Source organism: Bombina bombina, chromosome 6, assembly GCF_027579735.1.
Source record: "Bombina bombina isolate aBomBom1 chromosome 6, aBomBom1.pri, whole genome shotgun sequence".
NCBI lineage: Eukaryota > Metazoa > Chordata > Amphibia > Anura > Bombinatoridae > Bombina > Bombina bombina.
Window position 1 is genome coordinate 905,308,828 of NC_069504.1, and position 23,120 is coordinate 905,331,947.

The 23,120-nt window shown below is 40.7% G+C and overlaps 1 protein-coding gene across 2 annotated transcripts in view; it reads left to right on the forward strand.

Moving 5' to 3' along the window:
- Window positions 1-23,120, forward strand: part of DENND4A (DENN domain containing 4A) — an 858,339-nt gene that overhangs the window by 153,743 nt on the left and 681,476 nt on the right. For both annotated transcript variants that reach the window (XM_053718534.1, XM_053718535.1), the window contains exon 2: window positions 22,462-22,794. In XM_053718534.1, coding sequence (XP_053574509.1) covers window positions 22,462-22,794 — 333 coding nt within the window. The remainder of the gene's footprint in view (window positions 1-22,461; window positions 22,795-23,120) is intronic.

The window sequence follows — 23,120 nt, forward strand, 5'->3', positions numbered from 1 at the left end:
AGCATTGTTGAAGCTCGATTCCTCTCAGAGTACAGTAAATGTCAGAGGGATGTGAAGGGAGTATCACCTATTGAATGCAATGATTTCCCTAACGGGGCCTATTTCATAAGTTCTCTGTTATCGGTCGTAGAGAATCATATCCTACCTCCCTTTTCAGATCGACGATATACTCTCATATACCATTACCTCTACTGATAACTGTTTCAGTACTGGTTTGGCTATCTGCTATATGTGGATCGGTGTCTTTTCGGTAAGTATGTTTTTTAATACTTAAGACACCCCAGCTATGGCTTGGCACTTAATGCATTTATATAAAGTTCTAAATATATGTATTGTACTTATATTTGCCATGAGTCGGGTTCATGTATTTCCTTGTGCAGACTGTCAGTTTCATATTTGGGGAAAATAACATTTTAAGAAATATTTTTCTTACCTGGGGTTTAGTGTTTTTTCAGATTAACTAACATTTTCTTGCAAATTGCGGGCAGTACTAGGCCCGCGGGTGCGCCAAATGCTAGACTTTATTGCGTCATTCTTGGCGCAAGACTTTTTTGGCGCGAAAGTACGTCCGTTGGCGCAAGTTCGTAATTTCCGGCGTCATAGTTGTGGTTGCGTCGTTAGTGACGCAAGTGTGTCATTTCCGGATGTTGTTGGCGGCAAAAAAATTTCAGTCACGTTGTGCGTCATACTTGCCGCCAAATTTTTTCATTATTTATTACCCCATTGCTATTTGCCCCTTGCCTTTTTCTATGTCAGAGGGTTATGCTATTTGCATTTTTTTCCCATTCCTGAAACTGTCATATAAGGAAATTGATAATTTTGCTTTATATGTTGTTTCTCTTGTTAAGTGTGTTCAGTCCACGGGTCATCCATTACTTATGGGATATATTCTCCTTCCCAACAGGAAGTTGCAAGAGGATCACCCAAGCAGAGCTGCTATATAGCTCCTCCCCTCACATGTCATACCCAGTCATTCTCTTGCAACTCTCAACAAAGAAGGAGGTCGTGAGAGGAGTTAGTTTTTTACTTATTCTTCAATCAAAAGTTTGTTATTTTAAATGGCACCGGAGTGTGCTGTTTTTTCTCTCGGGCAGTATTTAGAAGAAGAATCTGCCTGCGTTTTCTATGATCTTAGCAGACGTAACTAAGATCCACTGGCTGTTCTCGCACATTCTGAGGAGTGGGGTAACTTCAGAAAAGGGAATAGCATGCGGGGTCCCCTGCAAATGAGGTATGTGCAGTAAAATATTTTCTAGGAATGGAATTGACTAAGAAAACACTGCCGATACCCATATGATGTAAGTACAGCCTAAAATGCAGTAGTAGCGACTGGTATCAGGCTGGTAAATGTATGCACAGTAGAGTTATTTTCTAAGGACTAGAATTTGACTGAAAAAATACTGTTAATACTGAAATAATGTATGAGCCTTAACTGCAGTAGAAGCGACTGGTAGCAGGCTTAGTGATAACTTTACACAACATCTGAAATGTTGTTTTTTAAAACGTTTACTGGCATGTTAATCGTTTTGTGAGGTACTTTGGTGATAAATCTCTTGGGGCATGATTTTTTCCACATGGCTAACGTATATTTCTACATAGAAACCGTTATAGCTGGTCTCCCACTGTTGTAATATGAGTGGGAGGGGTTTTTGTTAGCGCCTTGTTGCGCAGTTAAAATTCAATCATAGTCTTCCTGTTTCTTCCTCCTTGATCCAGGACGTCTCCAGAGAGCTCAGGGGTCTTCAAAATTTATATTTGAGGGAGGTAATCAGTCACAGCAGACCTGTGACAGTGTGTTTGACTGTGATAAAAACGTTAACTGTTAAATTGATTATCCGTTTTTGGGTATTAAGGGGTTAATCATCCTTTTGCTAGTGGGTGCAATACTCTGCTAATTTCATACATTTAATGTAAAGATTTGGTTGCTATAACTGAATTAGTTCATTGTTATTTCAACTGTAATTGTTTTTTTTGTGTTTTTAAACGTGCTGCAGCGTTTTTACATTGCTTGAAAATTTTTTGAAAGTAATTTCCAAGCTTGCTAGCCTCATTGCTAGTCTGTTTTACCAAACCTGGGTTTTTACCTAAGGTGGTTTCTAACAGGAATATCAATCAAGAGATTGTTGTTCCATCATTGTGTCCTAATCCTTCTTCAAAGAAGGAACGTCTTTTGCATAATCTGGACGTAGTCCGTGCCTTGAAGTTTTACTTACAGGCTACTAAAGATTTTCGTCAAACTTCTGCCCTGTTTGTCGTTTACTCTGGACAGAGGAGAGGTCAAAAAGCTTCGGCAACCTCTCTCTCCTTTTGGCTTCGGAGCATAATACGCTTAGCCTATGAGACTGCTGGACAGCAGCCCCCTGAAAGGATTACAGCTCATTCTACTAGAGCTGTGGCTTCCACCTGGGCCTTTAAAAATGAGGCCTCTATTGAACAGGCTGCGACTTGGTCTTCGCTTCACACCTTTTCAAAATTTTACAAATTTGACACTTTTGCTTCTTCGGAGGCTGTTTTTGGGAGAAAGGTTCTACAGGCAGTGGTTCCTTCCGTTTAAGTTCCTGCCTTGTCCCTCCCATCATCCGTGTACTTTAGCTTTGGTATTGGTATCCCACAAGTAATGGATGATCCGTGGACTGGATACACTTAACAAGAGAAAACATAATTTCTTTCATGTAATTAACAAGAGTCCATGAGCTAGTGACGTATGGGATATACATTCCTACCAGGAGGGGCAAAGTTTCCCAAACCTTAAAATGCCTATAAATACACCCCTCACCACACCCACAAATCAGTTTTACAAACTTTGCCTCCAAGGGAGGTGGTGAAGTAAGTTTGTGCTAGATTCTACGTTGATATGCGCTCCGCAGCAAGTTGGAGCCCGGTTTTCCTCTCAGCGTGCAGTGAATGTCAGAGGGATGTGAAGAGAGTATTGCCTATTGAATGCAGTGATCTCCTTCTACGGGGTCTATTTCATAAGGTTCTCTGTTATCGGTCGTAGAGATTCATCTCTTACCTCCCTTTTCAGATCGACGATATACTCTTATATTTACCATTTCCTCTACTGATTCTCGTTTCAGTACTGGTTTGGCTTTCTACAAACATGTAGATGAGTGTCCTGGGGTAAGTAAGTCTTATTTTCTGTGACACTCTAAGCTATGGTTGGGCACTTTATTTATAAAGTTCTAAATATATGTATTCAAACATTTATTTGCCTTGACTCAGAATGTTCAACTTTCCTTATTTCCAGACAGTCAGTTTCATATTTGGGATTATGCTTTAAATTATCATATTTTTTCTTACCTCAAAAATTTGACTTTTCCCTGTGGGCTGTTAGGCTCGCGGGGGCTGAAAATGCTTCATTTTATTGCGTCATTCTTGGCGCGGACTTTTTTGGCGCAAAAATTCTTTTCCGTTTCCGGCGTCATACGTGTCGCCGGAAGTTGCGTCATTTTTGACGTTATTTTGCGCCAAAAATGTCGGCGTTCCGGATGTGGCGTCATTTTTGGCGCCAAAAGCATTTAGGCACCAAATAATGTGGGCGTCTTATTTGGCGCCAAAAAATATGGGCGTCGCTTTTGTCTCCACATTATTTCAGTCTCATTTTTCATTTGCTTCTGGTTGCTAGAAGCTTGATGTTTGGCATTTTTTTTCCCATTCCTGAAACTGTCTTATAAGGAATTTGATCTATTTTGCTTTATATGTTGTTTTTTCTCTTACATATTGCAAGATGTCTCACGTTGCATCTGAGCCAGAAGATACTACAGGAAAACCACTGCCTGCTGGATCTACCAAAGCTAAGTGTATCTGCTGTAAACTTTTGGTAGCTATTCCTCCAGCTGTTGTTTGTAATAATTGTCATGACAAACTTGTTAAAGCAGATAATATTTCCTTTAGTGATGTACCATTGCCTGTTGCAGTTCCCTCAACATCTAAGGTGCAGAATGTTCCTGATAACATAAGAGATTTTGTTTCTGAATCCATAAAGAAGGCTTTGTCTGTTATTTCTCCTTCTAGTAAACGTAAAAAGTCTTTTAAATCTTCTCTCTCTACAGATGAATTTTTAAATGAACACCATCATTCTGATTCTTTGGACTCTTCTGGTTCAGAGGATTCTATCTCAGAGATTGATGCTGATAAATCTTCATATTTATTTAAGATGGAATTTATTCGCTCTTTACTTAAAGAAGTACTAATTGCTTTAGAAATAGAGGATTCTAGTCCTCTTGATACTAATTCTATACGTTTGGATAAGGTTTTTAAAGCTCCTGCGGTTATTCCAGAAGTCTTTCCTGTTCCTAATGCTATTTCTGCAGTAATTGCTAAGGAATGGGATAAATTGGGTAATTCATTTACTCCTTCTAAACGTTTTAAGCAATTATATCCTGTTCCGCCTGACAGGTTAGAATTTTGGGACAAAATCCCTAAAGTTGATGGGGCTATTTCTACCCTTGCTAAACGTACTACCATTCCTACGTCAGATGGTACCTCGTTTAAGGATCCTTTAGATAGAAAAATTGAATCTTTTCTAAGAAAAGCTTATCTATGTTCAGGTAATCTTCTTAGACCTGCTATATCATTGGCTGATGTTGCTGCAGCTTCAACTTTTTGGTTGGAAACTCTAGCGCAACAAGTAACAAATCGTGATTCTCATGATATTATTATTCTTCTCCAGCATGCTAATAATTTCATCTGTGATGCCATTTTTGATATTATTAGAGTTGATGTTAGATTTATGTCTCTGGCTATCTTAGCCAGAAGAGCTTTATGGCTTAAGACCTGGAATGCTGATATGGCTTCTAAATCAACTCTACTTTCCATTTCTTTCCAGGGAAACAAATTATTTGGTTCTCAGTTGGATTCTATTATTTCAACTGTTACTGGTGGGAAAGGAACTTTTTTACCACAGGATAAAAAGTCTAAAGGTAAAAACAGGGCTAACAATCGTTTTCGTTCCTTTGGTTTCAACAAAGAACAAAAGCCTGATCCTTCGTCCTCAGGAGCAGTTTCAGTTTGGAAACCATCTCCAGTCTGGAATAAATCCAAGCCTGCTAGAAAGGCAAAGCCTGCTTCTAAGTTCACATGAAGGTACGGCCCTCATTCCAGTTCAGCTGGTAGGGGGCAGGTTACGTTTTTTCAAAGAAATTTGGATCAATTCTGTTCACAATCTTTGGATTCAGAACATTGTTTCAGAAGGGTACAGAATTGGTTTCAAGATGAGACCTCCTGCAAAGAGATTTTTTCTTTCCCATGTCCCAGTAAATCCAGTGAAAGCTCAAGCATTTCTGAATTGTGTTTCAGATCTAGAGTTGGCTGGAGTAATTATGCCAGTTCCAGTTCCGGAACAGGGGATGGGGTTTTATTCAAATCTCTTCATTGTACCAAAGAAGGAGAATTCCTTCAGACCAGTTCTGGATCTAAAATTATTGAATCGTTATGTAAGGATACCAACGTTCAAGATGGTAACTGTAAGGACTATATTGCCTTTTGTTCAGCAAGGGAATTATATGTCCACAATAGATTTACAGGATGCATATCTGCATATTCCGATTCATCCAGATCATTATCAGTTCCTGAGATTCTCTTTTCTAGACAAGCATTACCAATTTGTGGCTCTACCGTTTGGCCTTGCTACAGCTCTAAGAATTTTCACAAAGATTCTCGGTGCCCTTCTGTCTGTAATCAGAGAACAGGGTATTGTGGTATTTCCTTATTTGGACGATATCTTGGTACTTGCTCAGTCTTTACATTTAGCAGAGTCTCATACGAATCGACTTGTGTTGTTTCTTCAAGATCATGGTTGGAGGATCAATTTACCAAAAAGTTCTTTGATTCCTCAAACAAGGGTAACCTTTCTGGGTTTCCAGATAGATTCAGTGTCCATGACTCTGTCTTTAACAGACAAGAGACGTCTAAAATTGATTACAGCCTGTCGAAACCTTCAGTCTCAATCATTCCCTTCGGTAGCCTTATGCATGGAAATTCTAGGTCTTATGACTGCTGCATCGGACGCGATCCCCTTTGCTCGTTTTCACATGCGACCTCTTCAGCTCTGTATGCTGAACCAATGGTGCAGGGATTACACGAAGATATATCAATTAATATCTTTAAAACCGATTGTTCGGCACTCTCTAACGTGGTGGACAGATCACCTTCGTTTAATTCAGGGGGCTTCTTTTGTTCTTCCGACCTGGACTGTAATTTCAACAGATGCAAGTCTCACAGGTTGGGGAGCTGTGTGGGGATCTCTGACGGCACAAGGAGTTTGGGAATCTCAGGAGGTGAGATTACCGATCAATATCTTGGAACTCCGTGCAGTTTTCAGAGCTCTTCAGTTTTGGCCTCTTCTGAAGAGAGAATCGTTCATTTGTTTTCAGACAGACAATGTCACAACTGTGGCATACATCAATCATCAAGGAGGGACTCACAGTCCTCTGGCTATGAAAGAAGTATCTCGAATTTTGGTTTGGGCGGAATCCAGCTCCTGTCTAATCTCTGCGGTTCATATCCCAGGTGTAGACAATTGGGAAGCGGATTATCTCAGTCGCCAAACTTTGCATCCGGGCGAATGGTCTCTTCACCCAGAGGTATTTCTTCAGATTGTTCAGATGTGGGGGCTCCCAGAGATAGATCTGATGGCCTCTCATCTAAACAAGAAACTTCCCAGGTATCTGTCCAGATCCCGGGATCCTCAGGCGGAGGCAGTGGATGCATTATCACTTCCTTGGAAGTATCATCCTGCCTATATCTTTCCGCCTCTAGTTCTTCTTCCAAGAGTAATCTCCAAGATTCTGAGGGAATGCTCGTTTGTTCTGCTAATAGCTCCGGCATGGCCTCACAGGTTTTGGTATGCGGATCTTGTCCGGATGGCATCTTGCCAACCATGGACTCTTCCGTTAAGACCAGACCTTCTGTCACAAGGTCCTTTTTTCCATCCGGATCTGAAATCCTTAAATTTAAAGGTATGGAGATTGAACGCTTGATTCTTGGTCATAGAGGTTTCTCTGACTCCGTGATTAATACTATGTTACAGGCTCGTAAATCTGTATCTCGAGAGATATATTATAGAGTCTGGAAGACTTATATTTCTTGGTGTCTTTCTCATCATTTTTCTTGGCATTCTTTTAGAATACCGAGAATTTTACAGTTTCTTCAGGATGGTTTAGATAAGGGTTTGTCCGCGAGTTCTTTGAAAGGACAAATCTCCGCTCTTTCTGTTCTTTTTCACAGAAAGATTGCTATTCTTCCTGATATTCATTGTTTTGTACAAGCTTTGGTTCGTATAAAACCTGTCATTAAGTCAATTTCTCCTCCATGGAGTTTGAATTTGGTTCTGGGAGCTCTTCAAGCTCCTCCGTTTGAACCTATGCATTCATTGGACATTAAATTACTTTCTTGGAAAGTTTTGTTCCTTTTGGCCATCTCTTCTGCTAGAAGAGTTTCTGAATTATCTGCTCTTTCTTGTGAGTCTCCTTTTCTGATTTTTCATCAGGATAAGGCGGTGTTGCGAACTTCTTTTGAATTTTTACCTAAAGTTGTGAATTCCAACAACATTAGTAGAGAAATTGTGGTTCCTTCATTATGTCCTAATCCTAAGAATTCTAAGGAGAAATCATTGCATTCTTTGGATGTTGTTAGAGCTTTGAAATATTATGTTGAAGCTACGAAATCTTTCCGTAAGACTTCTAGTCTATTTGTTATCTTTTCCGGTTCTAGGAAAGGCCAGAAAGCTTCTGCCATTTCTTTGGCATCTTGGTTGAAATCTTTAATTCATCTTGCCTATGTTGAGTCTGGTAAAATTCCGCCTCAGAGAATTACAGCTCATTCTACTAGGTCAGTATCTACTTCCTGGGCGTTTAGGAATGAAGCTTCGGTTGACCAGATCTGCAAAGCAGCAACTTGGTCCTCTTTGCATACTTTTACTAAATTCTACCATTTTGATGTATTTTCTTCTTCTGAAGCAGTTTTTGGTAGAAAAGTTCTTCAGGCAGCGGTTTCAGTTTGAATCTTCTGCTTATGTTTTTTGTTAAACTTTATTTTGGGTGTGGATTATTTTCAGCAGGAATTGGCTGTCTTTATTTTATCCCTCCCTCTCTAGTGACTCTTGTGTGGAAAGATCCACATCTTGGGTAGTCATTATCCCATACGTCACTAGCTCATGGACTCTTGTTAATTACATGAAAGAAAACATAATTTATGTAAGAACTTACCTGATAAATTCATTTCTTTCATATTAACAAGAGTCCATGAGGCCCACCCTTTTTTGTGGTGGTTATGATTTTTTTGTATAAAGCACAATTATTCCAATTCCTTATTTTATATGCTTCGCACTTTTTTTCTTATCACCCCACTTCTTGGCTATTCGTTAAACTGATTTGTGGGTGTGGTGAGGGGTGTATTTATAGGCATTTTAAGGTTTGGGAAACTTTGCCCCTCCTGGTAGGAATGTATATCCCATACGTCACTAGCTCATGGACTCTTGTTAATATGAAAGAAATGAATTTATCAGGTAAGTTCTTACATAAATTATGTTTTATGCTTACCTGATAAATTTATTTCTCTTGTAGTGTATCCAGTCCACGGCCCGCCCTGTCCTTTTAAGGCAGGTCTAAATTTTAATTAAACTACAGTCACCACTGCACCCTATGGTTTCTCCTTTCTCGTCTTGTTTCGGTCGAATGACTGGATATGGCAGTGAGGGGAGGAGCTATATAGCAGCTCTGCTGTGGGTGATCCTCTTGCAACTTCCTGTTGGGAAGGAGAATATTCCACAAGTAATGGATGATCCGTGGACTGGATACACTACAAGAGAAATAAATTTATCAGGTAAGCATAAATTATGTTTTTTGATATGATTTTTAAGGAATGGAATAAGCCAGGTACTCCTTTTATTCCTTCTTCAAGGTTTAAAAAATTGTATCCTTTACCAGCAATTTCTATAGAGTTTTGGGAAAAGATCCCCAAGGTTGATGGGGCTATTTCTAGTCTTGCTAAATGTACCACTATTCCTATGGAAGATAGTACTTCTTTTAAAGATCCTTTAGATAGGAAACTTGAATCTTATCTAAGGAAAGCCTATATATATTCAGGTCATCTTCTCAGGCCTGCAATTACTTTGGCTGATGTTGCAGCTGCATCAACTTTTTGGTTGGAGAATTTAGCGCAACAAGAATTGGATCCTGACATGTCTAGCATTGTTCGCTTACTGCAATATGCTAATCATTTTATTTGTGACGCCATTTTTTATATTATCAAAATTGATGTTAGATCCATGTCTTTAGCTATTTTAGCTAGAAGAGCTTTGTGGCTTAAATCTTGGAATGCTGATATGACATCTAAGCCTAGATTACTATCTCTTTAATAATAATTTGTTTGGTTCTCAGTTGGATTCTATTATTGCAACTGTTACTGGGGGAAAGGGAGTTTTTCTGCCTCAGGATAAAAAACCTAAGGGTAAATCTAAGACTTCTAACCGTTTTCGTTCCTTTCGTCAATATAAGGAACAAAAAATCTAATCCTTCCCCCAAGGAATCTGTTTCCAATTGGAAGCCTTCCTCAAATTGGAATAAATCCAAGCCTTTTAAAAAACCAAAGTCAGCCCCTAAGTGCGCATGAAGGTGCAGCTCTAATTCCAGCTCAGCTGGTAGGGGGCAGGTTAAGGTTTTTCAAGGATATTTGGATACATTCTGTCCAAAATCAATGGATTCAGAGCATTGTCTCTCAAGGGTATCAAACAGGATTCAGAGTAAGACCTCCTGTGAGAAGATTTTTTCTCTCACGCATCCCAGCAAATCCAGTAAAAGCTCAGGCTTTCCTGAAGTGTGTTTCAGACCTGGAGGTTTCAGGGGTAATCATGCCAGTTCCTTTTCAGGAACAAGGTCTGGGGTTTTATTCAAATCTATTCATTGTCCCAAAGAAGGAAAATTAATTCAGACCAGTTCTGGATCTGAAAATTTTGAATCGTTAAGAGTACCAACTTTCAAGATGGTGACTATAAGGACTTTTCTGCCTTTTGTTCAGCAAGGACATTATAAGTCTACAATAGACTTGCAGGATGCATACCTTCATATTCCGATTCATCCAGAAAATTATCAGTTCCTGAGATTCTCTTTTCTAGACAAGCATTACCAATTTGTTGCTCTTCCATTTGGCCTAGCAACAGCTCCAAGAATCTTTTCAAAGGTTCTAGGTGCCCTACTCTCTTTAATCAGAGAACAGGGTATTGCAGTGTTTCCTTATTTGGACAATATCTTGGTACTAGCTCAGTCTTTACGTTCTGCAGAATCTCACACAAATCAACTAGTGTTGCTTCTTCAAAGACATGGTTGGAGGATCAATTTACCAAAAAGTTTCTTGATTCCTCAGACAAGGATCACCTTTTTAGGTTTCCAGATAGATTCAGTGTCTATGACTCTGTCTCTAACAGACAAGATACGTTTGAAATTGGTTGCACCTTCAGTCTCAGTCATTCCCTTCAGTGGCTATGCGCATGGAAGTTTTAGGCCTCATGACTGCAGCATCGGACGCGATTCCTTTTGCTTGTTTTCACATAAGACCTCTCCAGCTTTGTATGCTGAATCAATGGTGCCGGGATTATAAAAAGATATCACAATTAATATCCTTAAATCCCAATGTTAGACACACTCTGACGTGGTGGTTAAATCACCAGTGTTTAGTTCAAGGGGCTCCCTTTGTTCGGCCAACCTGGACTGTGATCACTACAGATGCAAGTCTTTCAGGTTGGGGAGCTGTTTGGGGATCTCTGACAGCGCAAGGGGTTTGGAAATCTCAAGAGGCGAGATTACCAATCAATATTTTAGATCTCCGTGCAATTCTCAGAGCTCTTCAGTTTTGGCCTCTGTTGAAGAGTGAAGCGTTCATTTGCTTTCAGACAGACAATATCACAACTGTGGCATATGTCAATCATCAGGGTGTCCACAAGCTATGAAAGAAGTATCTTGGATACTAACTTGGGCGAAATCCAGCTCCTGTCTAATCTCTGCGGTGCATATCCCAGGTGTAGACAATTGGGAGGCGGATTATCTCAGCCGTCAGACTTTACATCCAGGGGAGTGGTCTCTCCATCCAGATGTGTTTTCTCAGATTGTTCACATGTGGGGTCTTCCAGAGATAGATCTGATGGCCTCTCATCTAAACAAGAAACTTCCCAGATACCTGTCCAGGTCCAGGGATGTTCATGCGGAAGCAGTGGATGCGCTGACACTTCCTTGGTGTTATCATCCTGCTTACATTTTCCCGCCTCTAGTTCTTCTTCCAAGAGTGATCTCCAAAATCATCATGGAGCTATCATTTGTGTTGCTGGTGGCTCCAGGCCACACAGGTTTTGGTATGCGGATCTTGTTCGGATGTCCAGTTGCCAACCTTGGCCACTTCCGTTAAGGCCGGAACTTCTATCTCAAGGTCCGTTTTTCTATCAGCATCTCAAATCATTAAATTTGAAGGTATGGAAATTGAACGCTTAGTGCTAAGTCATAGAGGTTTCTCTGACTCAGTGATTAATACTATGTTGCAAGCTCGTAAATCTGTCTCTAGAAAGATTTATTATCGAGTTTGGAAGACTTACATTTCATGGTGTTCTTCTCATAAATTCTCTTGGCATTCTTTTCAAATTCCTAGAATTTTACAGTTTCTTCAGGATGGTTTGGATAAGGGTTTGTCTGCAAGTTCTTTGAAGGGACAAATCTCTCTGCTCTTTCTGTTTTATTTCACAGAAAGATTGCTAAACTTCCTGATATTCACTGTTTTGTACAGGCTTTAGTTCGTATTAAGCCTGTTATTAAATCAGTTTCTCCTCCTTGGAGTCTTAATTTGGTTTTAAAGGCGTTACAGGCTCCTCCATTTGAGCCTATGCATTCTTTAGACATTAATTACTTTCTTGGAAAGTGTTGTTCCTTTTGGCTATCTCTTCTGCTAGAAGAGTTTTTGAGCTATCTGCTCCTTCTTGTGAATCTCCTTTTCTGATTTTTCATCAGGATAAGGCGGTTTTGATGACTTCATTTAAATTTTTACCTAAGGTTGTGAATTCTAACAACATTAGTAGAGAAATTGTTGTCCCTTCTTTGTGTCCTAATCCTAAGAATTCTTTGGATAGATCCTTACATTCTTTGGATGTGGTAAGAGCTTTGGAATATTATGTTGAAACTACTAAAGATTTCAGGAAGACTTCTAGTATATTTGTTATGTTTTCTGGTCCTAGGAAAGGTCGGAAGGCTTCTGCAGTTTCCTTGGCTTCTTGGTTAAAGCTTTTGATTCATCAAGCTTATTTGGAGTCGGGTCAAGCCCCGCCTCAGAAAACGACAGCTCATTCTACTAGATCAGTCTCTACTTCGTGGGCTTTTAAGAATGAAGCTTCAGTTGATCAGATTTGCAAAGCGGCAACTTGGTCCTCTTTGCACACATTTACTAAATTCTACCGTTCTGATGTATTTGCTTCTTCAGAAGCAGTTTTTGGTAGAAAAGTTCTTCAGGCAGCTGTTTCAGTTTGATTCTTCGGCTGATGTTTTAAAGGATTCCAAAATTTTGCTTTTTTTACTCCACTTAACTACTTATAATCGATTAAAAATAACTTAAGGATTAAAACTTACTTGATTTGAATTCTAAACAAGCATTTCTTGCGGTAGAAAAGTACATATAAAATCCTTGAAATCGCGTCACCCAAGCCAAACCCCCTTTTTCAGTGTCTAAATTAGAATACCGTTAGTCCAATCGCTATGCTCTAGCGTGCATATAATTATCACAAGGATTCGTCATCGCGCGCATGCGCAAATTATTCCGGCGTTTATCGCATGCGCATATTGCCTATTTGATGCAAACGCCATTACAAGGCATCTAATGGCATAACGCATGCGCATTAAAAAACATTATATCGATTACATCGGTATTCTATCACATACCTTATGTCTTTTTTACGATCCAAGCTTGATAAAGGACTTTGAATTTCTTATCTATAGGCATAATTTATGGATGTGTCACTTTCTTACTGTCATTGGTATTGACATTTGTATACGTAATTGCCCTAAATTTCAACATACACTGAATCATATAATTATTTTTAATAGGACTTTCATTCATGAAATATTATAAACATGTAAAAATAATAAGTTTAAATGCTCGTTACTTCCAGGGGAACTATTTTGTAGTAGCGTAGCTATGTATTACTCATCTAGATATGAATTTGTATTCAGAATATGGTGTAAATAATGTATAAATTGCTAATATATTTTTTTAACATATGTATTGAATTCGTTATAAATTGAATATATGCTCGTTATTACTAGGGGTATTATCGCAGCAAGGCGTTCACAACTTACCTGCTCGAGACCGATATAACATCTGAGTGCTCGATTACCGCGGTCTGCAGCTCAACAGGATGGTGACGTTGTTGATGACGCGTAAAAGATATCGCGCATGCGCAGTACGGCGGTTTACGGCCATATTGATAACGCAGGTTATCAGGGACTATTGGTTACGGACATCAGAACTTGTAAGTGTAGGTTTGGAAAACTATTAATTTATGAATAAGAATATACAGAAAACGATTAATATTTTCTAATTGAAGCATATTGTAAATATGATTATTACATATTTTTTTTTTCATTTGAAATAAAGTTTATTAGAAGGTTTAGTGTCCCTTTAAGTTTTTCTTGTTATTAAAAGAATAAATTTATAATTTGGGTTGTGGATTATTTTTTCAGCGAAAAATGGTTGTCTTTATTTTTATCCCTCCCTCTCTAGTGACTCTTGCGTGGAGTTCCACATCTTGGGTATTGATATCCCATATGTCACTAGCTCATTGACTCTTGCCAATTAGATGAAAGAAAACATAATTTATATAAGAATTTACCTGATAAATTCATTTCTTTCATATTGGCAAGAGTCCATGAGGCCCACCATTTTTTTGGTGGTTATGATTTTTTGTATAAAGCACAATTATTTCCAAATTCCTTTGTTGATGCTTTCTACTCCTTTCTTTATCACCCCACTACTTGGCTATTCGTTAAACTGAATTGTGGGTGTGGTGAGGGGTGTATTTATAGGCATTTTGAGGTTTGGGAAACTTTGCTGGTAGGATTGTATATCCCATACGTCACTAGCTCATAGACTCTTGCCAATATGAAAGAAATTAATTTATCAGGTAAATTCTTACATAAATTATGTTTTTTAATAGCTAGGAGGATCGCTGAGGAGATTGTTTCTATAGAGAGAGGTATATGTAGGGCAGAGGTCGACAAATCTGTTTAAAATTTAGGAGCCAGACAGTTGTATTTGTATATAGGTATAAGGAGAATAACCCCAAATTTTAGGAGCCAGGGGTACAATTCTAGGAGCCAGTGGCTCACAGGCTCTTATATTTGTTGAGCCCTGATGTAGGGTATTCCAGAAATTTATAGGGACATGGAAGTAAATGATTCAGAGTTTATGATTCAGACACAGCTTGTAATTTTAACGAATTTCTAGTGTACTATTATTATCTAATTTTCTTTGTTCTCTTAGTATCCTTTGTTGAAAAGCATACCTAGGTAGGCTCGGGAACAGCAATGCACTTCTATGAGCTAGCTGGTGATTGGTAGCTACATGTATATTCTTCTTGTCATTCGTTCACCTGATGTGTTCAGCTAGCTCCCAGTAGTGCATCACCCTTAATGAAGGATACTAAGAGAAGGAAGCAAATTTGATAATTGATGTAAATTGCTGTATATGTTCATTGTCTATTTGACCTGTTTTTCTGTAAAAAAGCTCTGAAAATTGTGATTGTTCCACTCCACTAGAGAGGCTGGAGTGCATAGTATGTAATTGAGTGTACATCAGTTTGCCTGACCCAGTGACACAGTAACTAATAATTGCTTTGATATGAGGCTGGCAACCTCTTTTTCCAAAGTAACATAGTAGAATGATTGGGAGTGTTAGTTTCTTTTTTTAAAACTTAGGTTTGCTAATTATGAAAACAAAAACAATAATAATTGTAGTGAAAATAAAGAACACTGGAAGTGGAACCATGGCTGCAGCCTGTCAGTCAACCACGTGCATGACTTCAAATTAGACCCCTGGCCTTGAAGTCTCATAAATCCGCCTAGCTGCTTTAAATTAGTTTGGCTTCTCCTGTGCGTAGTATGCTGTCTTTCAAGTACTTGATATGGGGCCTGTAGTTGTAAGGGGTGAAGAGGGGAAGGATAGTTGATGTATCACATGCCATGGATGATATTAGATAGGGAAAGGTCTAAACTGAGCAACACTGGCAACCTGAAAGAAGTTGAAATGTATGCCTCAAAAAGATAAAATGTAACAAAAAAGGAGACATGATGCTTTTTTAAGGTTTGATCCTAATTTTTTTTAAATTTGATCCTAAACCAAATTTTTTTCTTTAATTGTTTAGATAGAGCGTGAAATTTCCATCTTAATATAAGGAGAGTCCACGACTTGATTCCTTACTTGTGGGAATACAGAACCTGGCCACCAGGTGGAGGCAAAAACACCCCAGCCAAAGGCTTAAATACCTCACCCACTCCCCTCATCCCCTGTCATTCTTTGCCTTTCATCACAGGAGGATGGCAGAGAAGTGTCGGAAGATTCCGAGTAGTCTCTTATGGAGGCTAGTACTCTTCGCTATGGGACTGGAGTTTTAAGTAGTCTTGTCAGCCTCTCAGTGAGAGCATTGAAGAATGTTAGGGTCTGGAGATGCAGGGAGAGTCTTTCTGCAAAACCATCCAGACTTGTATTAATAACTCCTAAGCAATCAGTGTTGACGAGTTTCACTGCCTGCTTCTATCACTCAAGTCCATGTCAGGTGCGATGCTAAAAGACTGTCAAACTTGAGAGGCCGTGTGTCTATTCCAAAGCGATAATTCCATTAAGATAGTTTTATTTTATCTCATATGATAACGTAAGAAGACAGGGTCACAGTGTGACTCGTTTATCTGTATGGAATCAAGGGTTAATATCTTCGGAAGGGGATTATTGAAACAGGGTGGATTTATACATGATTTGCTTTATTATGTTTTATTCGACGTGTGAGATGAGGCTCTGGCAGATGTGGGAACATTCAGGTTTTACTTTCGTTTTGGATAACTGCGCAGCCTGTTAGTTTGGCATGCTTTTCTTCTTGCAGCAGGGGCGGTCCTGCATGGCACTCCATGTGACCGGGTGTTGCCTCATTAACTTCCTCTTTCCTGACTGTGTGGTTTACAGTAGACAAAGAGTTTTCTCTGTGGGGCCTGGGTCATTGGAGGTGGTGAGTGCCCCGGCCATTGGGGGTATGAAGGTGCCATTTATTTTTTCTGTAGTCCATTGTAAAAGCGCAAGCTATGGAGGAGTCTGATGCGTTAGAGGGTACTCCCTCTTTACCAAAATCTAATACCTGTTTTTATTGTGAGGAGGCTATGGTATATCCACCTGCTCAATTATGTTCCACATGCCTTGATAAAGTACTTATATCTAAAAGGACCAAGATTTTTAGTACCACTGAGCAGTCCACCTCTGAGGGGTCTCTGTCCCGTTAAGTACGTTCCCTGCAATCATCTCCTTTTACACATGCAGCTTCCCATTGCACTACTAATCCTCCTTCGGGAGGGGCCCTCTCACTGCCAGATTTTTCTGAACAGTTGCAAATGGCAGTGTCTGCTGCCTTTAGTGCTTTACCTCGCCCTGCTAAGTGCAAGCGAAAGGTTAAATACTGCTATCCTTCCCAGGGGTCATCCACCAATTTGTTGGATTTATCTGATACTAGATTATGAAGACACCTCTGATACTTCAGAGGCTGCTCTTTCTTGGTCGCAATCGGCTGCCTCTAAGCCTCCGGCAGCGGCGGAACCAGACTTTAGATTTAGGATAGAGCACTTACGCTTGTGTTGGCTACGTTAGAGATTCTGGAAACTAAATTACCAGAGGAACCTTCTATTCCTGAGCATGATAAGGTTTATGAGGACAGGGTGGTGCCACAAACTTTCCCGGTACCTGTAAAGATGGCAAATATTATTAAGAATGAATGGGAAAGACTTGGATCCTCTTTTTCCCCTTCTTCTTTTAAGAAATTGTTCCCGGTTCCTGACTCCCAATTAGAGTTGTGGGGCTCTGTCCCTAAGGTGGATGGAGCTATCTCCACTCTTGCTAAGCGCACCACTATCTCACTTGAGGATAGTTCGTCGTTTCAGGAGCCAATGCATAAGAAGCTAGAAACTCTGTTAAGAAAAATGTTTCAGCACACAGGATTTTTATTTCAGCCAGCAGCGGCGGTTGCTGCGGTTGCTGCGGTGGCTGGAGCCGCTACCTATTGGTGTGACTCTCTGTTGGAGATGATCGAGGTGGAAACTCCCCTCGATGAAATCCAGGAAAGAATTAAGGCCTTGAGGGTAGCAAATTTGTTTATTTGTGATGCATATATGCAGATTATTCGCTTGAATGCCAAGACATCAGGCTTTTCTGTTCTAGCCCGTAGGGCTCTATGGTGGAAGTCTTGGTCTGCTGACATGACTTCAAAATCTAGATTGCTTTCCTTTCCATTTAAGGGGAAGGTTCTTTTTGGGTCAGGACTGGACTCTATCATATCCACGGTTACTGGGGGCAAGGGTGCCTTTTTACTGCAGGATAAGAAGAATAAAACTAAAGGATAGGGTCCTAATTTTCGTCCCTTTCGTTCGTATAAGTCCCAATGCCAGCAGCCCTCCACAAAATCAGTCCAAGGGAACTTGGAAAACCTCTCAATCTTTAAACAAATCCAAGCAGAACAAGAAGCCCGCTGAGACCAAATCAGCATGAAGGGGCGGCCCCCGATCCGTCATTGGATCGTGTTGGGGGTAGACTATCTCTCTTTGTGGAGCCTTGGCTGGGAGAGACGTGCAAGACCCTTGGGTTTTGGAGGTCATTGCCCAGGGTTACAGGATAGGTTTTAAATCTCATCCACCCAGGGGCAGATTCCTCTTATCAAACCTGTCTTCAAGACCAGAAAAATGAGATGCCTTTCTAGGGTGTGTGAGGGATCTCTCCTCCCTAGGAGTCATTGTGCCAGTACCTCTAGCAGAGAGAGGTCTGGGATACTACTCAAACCTTTTTGTGGTCCCAAAGAAGGAGGGTACGTTTCGCCCGCTTCTAGACCTAAAGTGCCTAAACAAGTTTCTGTCGGTGCCATCGTTCAAGATGGAGACGATAAGGTCTATTCTGCCCTTAGATCAAGAGGGACAGTTTATGACCACGATAGACTTGAAGGATGCTAACCTTCATGTACCAATACACAAGGATCACTTCAAGTTCTTAAGATTCGCTTTTCTGGATAAGCACCAGTTTGTAGCTCTTCCCTTTGGTCTGGCTACTGCTCCAAGAGTCTTTACGAAAGTTCTGGGGGCTCTGCTCATGGTGGCGAGATCCAGAGGTATTGCAGTAGCGCCTTATTTGGATGACATTCTGGTCCAGGCTCCGTCCTGCCGGCTGGCAGAAGACCATTTTAGAGCTCTTCTACTTCTTTAATCTCATGGATAGAAGATAAATTTAGAAAAGAGTTCTCTGGTTTCCAGTACCAGGGTGGAATTCCTAAGCACGATAATAGATTCCGTATCCATGAAGATATTGCTTACAGACCAGAGACATTGCAAAATTACTTTGTTGTCTTGCCCTCCAGACCTCCTTAAGGCCATCTGTGGCCCGGTGTATGGAGGTGATTCCGCTCATGGTGTCCAGCATAGATATCATTCCATTTGCCAGGTTCCATCTCAGACCTCTGCAGTTGTGCATGCTGAGGCAATGGAACAGCGATTACTCAGATCTATCCCAACAGATTTCTCTGGACAACCGATCGAGAGAATCGCTCTCTTGGTGGCTCTGTCCAGATCGCCTGTCTCAGGGGACATCCTTCTTGAGACCATCCTGGGAGATTGTGACTACGAACGCAAGTCTATCAGGATGGGGAGCTGTTTGGGCTGCCAGGAAGCCACAGGGCCGGTGGACTCGAGAGGAATCTCTTCTCCCATTCAACATTCTGTAACTTCGAGCGATCTTCAACGCTCTGAGGGTGTAATGGTAACACACACTGTATTTAGAGGAACACAACTGCAGATTGCAAATGATAGATTGTTTTCACAGATGTTATTGATTCCTCTATGGAAAGAGGGGAATCTGTTGATCAGTGAAATTATTATATTCTTAAGTTCTGAGTATCAGTACACAGATTTGGTGGAGTAGTAGAAATGGTGCTCTATTCCCACTATCTTTTATGTTAGTGAGTTCTAATAGGATGTAGCAACTCAGAGAACCTCAGAGTGAGCTCAGTGATACAGTGGTAGCTATTAACAAGTTTACTTAGTTCAATCCAATAAAGCTTAGCAATTGTACTTAAGCACTGTTAATTATAGGTAATGGTTAAACACAGAAATTGTACCTACGTTAAGCCAGATCAACCCCCTCTTACTTCAGATCTTAAGTCCCAATCACTCTTTGCTTTTAGCTGCAAAAGAAGTCTGACCGCTGCAACGGATCTGTCCCTCTGCCTGTCAGCACAGTGAAGCAAGCGCTGTTCGCGGAGGACAGGAAGTGACGTATCGGCAGGTACGGTGTTGTTCTCACGGAGACGACTGGTAAGATAAAAAGATGTTAAAGTCAGATCTTACCAATTTGTAAATCCCAGATGATCGTCCCAATGGTAGTGAGTGTTGAATTATCCTGTTATGAGTTTTGAGGTGGCGGTCAGTTGAAATGTACACGGAGTTGTACAGAGAGCAGAAGTGCTTCAGAACTTAATGCTGAAATAAAGCAAAACATAATCAACAGACTTGAAATATTTCATTTAGATTCTCTTGGCTTGTATTACACCTAACTTGGGCTAGGTTTCCAAAATACTGAGCAAGGTGTGTTGAGAGAACAGGTGTTTTAAAGGAGGTGTGACCAATCAATCTCCACAATGATGTCACGTTAAAGAAATAGTACTGCAAAACAACTTAAAGAGACAGGAAACCCTGACAGAGGGCTTGGCCTCTTCTGGGTTTGTCCCAGTTTATCAGATTCCAATCGGACAACTTTAACTCGGTGGCTTACATCAACCATCAGGGGGGAACAAGAAGCTCCCTAGCCATGAGGGAAGTATTTCAGATTCTGGAATTGGCGGAGGCCCACAACTGCTTGCTGTCAGTGATCCACATTCTGGGTGAGGACAACTGGGAAGCAAACTTTCTCAGCAGACAATCGTTTCATCCGGGGGAATAGTCTCTCCTTCCCAAGGTGTTAGCGGAGATTTGCAACAGATGGGGGACGCCGGAGATAGATCTCATGGCGTTCAGACTCAATACCAAGCTACCCAGATACGGGTCGCGGTCCAGGAATCCTCAGGCAGAGCTAATAGATGCCTTAGCAGTGCCATGGGGTTCAACCTAGTTTACATTTTTCCACCTTTGCCACTTATACCTCGGGTAGTGACCCGCATCAAGCAGGAGCAAACTTAGACTATTCTAATTGCTCCATCGTGGCCGCGAAGGATGTGGTTTGCGGACCTGGTAGGTTACCTTGTCGCAGAGATCTGCTGGAACAGGGTCCTTTTGTTAGAGTCTCTGAGGTTGACTGCATGGAGGTTGAACGCTTAGTCCTAGCCAAGAGAGGTTTTTCTGAGAGAGTGATTGATACTCTCATTCAAGCTAGAAAGCCGGTCACCTGTCGCGTCTATTCTAAGGTGTGGAGGATCTACTTATTCTGGTGTGAAGAAAGTGGATTCCCCTGACATAAGGTCAAGGTATCCAGGATTTTTTCCTTTCTCCAGGACGGTTTGGAGAAGGGTCTTGCCGCTAGTTCCTTTAAAGGGACAGATTTCGGCTCCATCTGTGTTATTACACAAGAGGCTCGCTGAGCTTCCTGATATACAGTCTTTTGTTCAGGCTTTGTCTAGAATCAGGCCCGTGTTTAGACTTTACGCTTCTCCTTGGAGTTTAAATTTGGTTCTTAAGGTTTTGCAGAGGGCTCCGTTTGAGCCCATGCATTCGGTTGACGTTAAATTACTGTCTTGGAAGGTTCTTTTTCTACTGGCTATTGCTTCGGTACGCAGAGTCTCTGAGATGGCGCCTTGCAATGTGAGCCTCCTTACCTAGTTTTTCACGCTGATAAGGCTGTTCGTACTGGGATGGGTTTTCTCCCTAAGGTTTTGTCTGATCGCAACATCAATCAGGAGATCGTGGTTCCTTCCTTGTGTCCCAATCCTTCTTCTTCGAAGGAATGATTACTTCATAATTAGGATTTGTTTCGGGCTTTATAATTTTATCTTCAGGCTACGAAGGATTTTAGACAGACTTCTGCATTTTTTGTTGTCTATTCTGGAAAGCGAAGAGGGCAGAAGGCTTCTTCCACTTCCCTATCTTTTTAGTTGAGGAGCATTATCCGTTTAGCATATGAGACAGCGGGACATAACCCTCCTCAGAGGATTACGGCTCATTCAACTAGAGCTGTGGCTTCTTCTTGGGCCTTCAAGAATGAAGCCTCTATGGAGCAGATTTGCTACCTGGTCCTTTTTACATACTTTTTCAAAGTTTTACAAATTTGACGTTTTTGCTTCGGCTGAATCAGCTTTTGGGAGAAAGGTTTTGCAGTCTGTGGTGCCCTCAGAATAGGGTCCGCATCTCCTTTTTACCCTCCCGTTTTCATTCAGTGTCCTCTAGAGCTTGGGTATATGTTTCCCACAAGTAAGGAATGAAGCCGTGGACTCTCCTCATATTTAGATGGAAAACATAAATTATGCTTACCAGATAATTTCCTTTCCACCTGGATGAGGAGAGTACACAGCCCCCGCCCGTTTTCTCTGTTGGGCAGACCTACATTTTGTTCTTCTGGCACCTTTTATACCCTGATTTTTCTCCTACTGTTCCTTGTTCCCTCGGCAGAATGACTGGGGGATGAGGGGAGTGGGGGAGGTATTTAAGCTTTTGGCTGGGGTTTCTTTGCCTCCTCCTGGTGGCCAGGTACTGTATTCCCACAAGTAAGGAATGAAGACGTGGACTCTTCTCATACAGATGGAAGGGAAATTATCTGGTAAGCATAATTTATGTTTTAAGGCAACTTTCTAATTTACTCCTACTTTTTCCTATGTTTCTTTGTTCTCTTGCTATCTTTATTTCAAAAGCAAGAGTTTAAAGCTTAGGAGCCAGCCCATTTTAGGTTCAGCACCCTGGAAAGTGCTTGCTTATTGGTGGCTACAAAAATGCTTCTAGTAAAAAAATTGTTACTGTTTTTGTTTTGTCCCCCCCCTTTTTAGCGGAATATGCACAACAACAGTATTAAAACGCCATGCCAGCTCAGAGAGCTAGCTAGCTGTGGTGTGTATTTTGCCTATGATTACTTCATTTTTTCTAATGGAAGTATATTGCAAAAATGATTCTATTTAAACATGAAATGCACACATGCACATTTTTTTTAACCTTTCTATCCCTACAGGGTACATGTTAAGCAGACAGATTACTGATTTTATCTTCTTTGTGTTTGCAGTGGACTCTCCTATACACAGAACATGATGGAAGACAAAGGACCCCGTGTAGCGGATTATTTTGTTGTTGCAGGACTTATTGATTCCTCAAAGCCACTAGAGGAAGAAATTCACTTTAATGATGCCTGCCATAAAATCGCTAAGCCTAAGGAACCCATCACAGATGTGACTGTTATAATAAAATCGCTGGGTGAGGAAGTACCTCATGGATATGCGTGTATTGACACTACCCCAACTGGACTCTCAGCTGACCTCAACAATGGAAGCATTATGGGACCACAGATATACCTGTGTTACAAGAGGGGAAGGGATAAACCACCTCTTACAGATCTTGGGTAAGTTTACTAAATAAAATATTTTTGACTTGTGAATCTACATATAAATTTGTCAGCTTCTGATGTTAATTCAGAACCATATTTTGCAGATCTTGCACACTATGGTGGGTGTAAAAGTACTTTCTTTCATAAAATGGTAAGAGTCCAGGAGCCAGTACTCCTGGGATTCAACTCCTGGCCACTTGGAGGAGGCAATGATTCCCAAAGCTCTTTTCTTTGCATCACAAGAGAAAGGTTCTCAGACTGATTTATGGCCCATTTTCCTTCAGAGAGTTGCTACTAAGAAACAGAGGGGGAGATTATTGGGAAGTGACATAATCACTCCC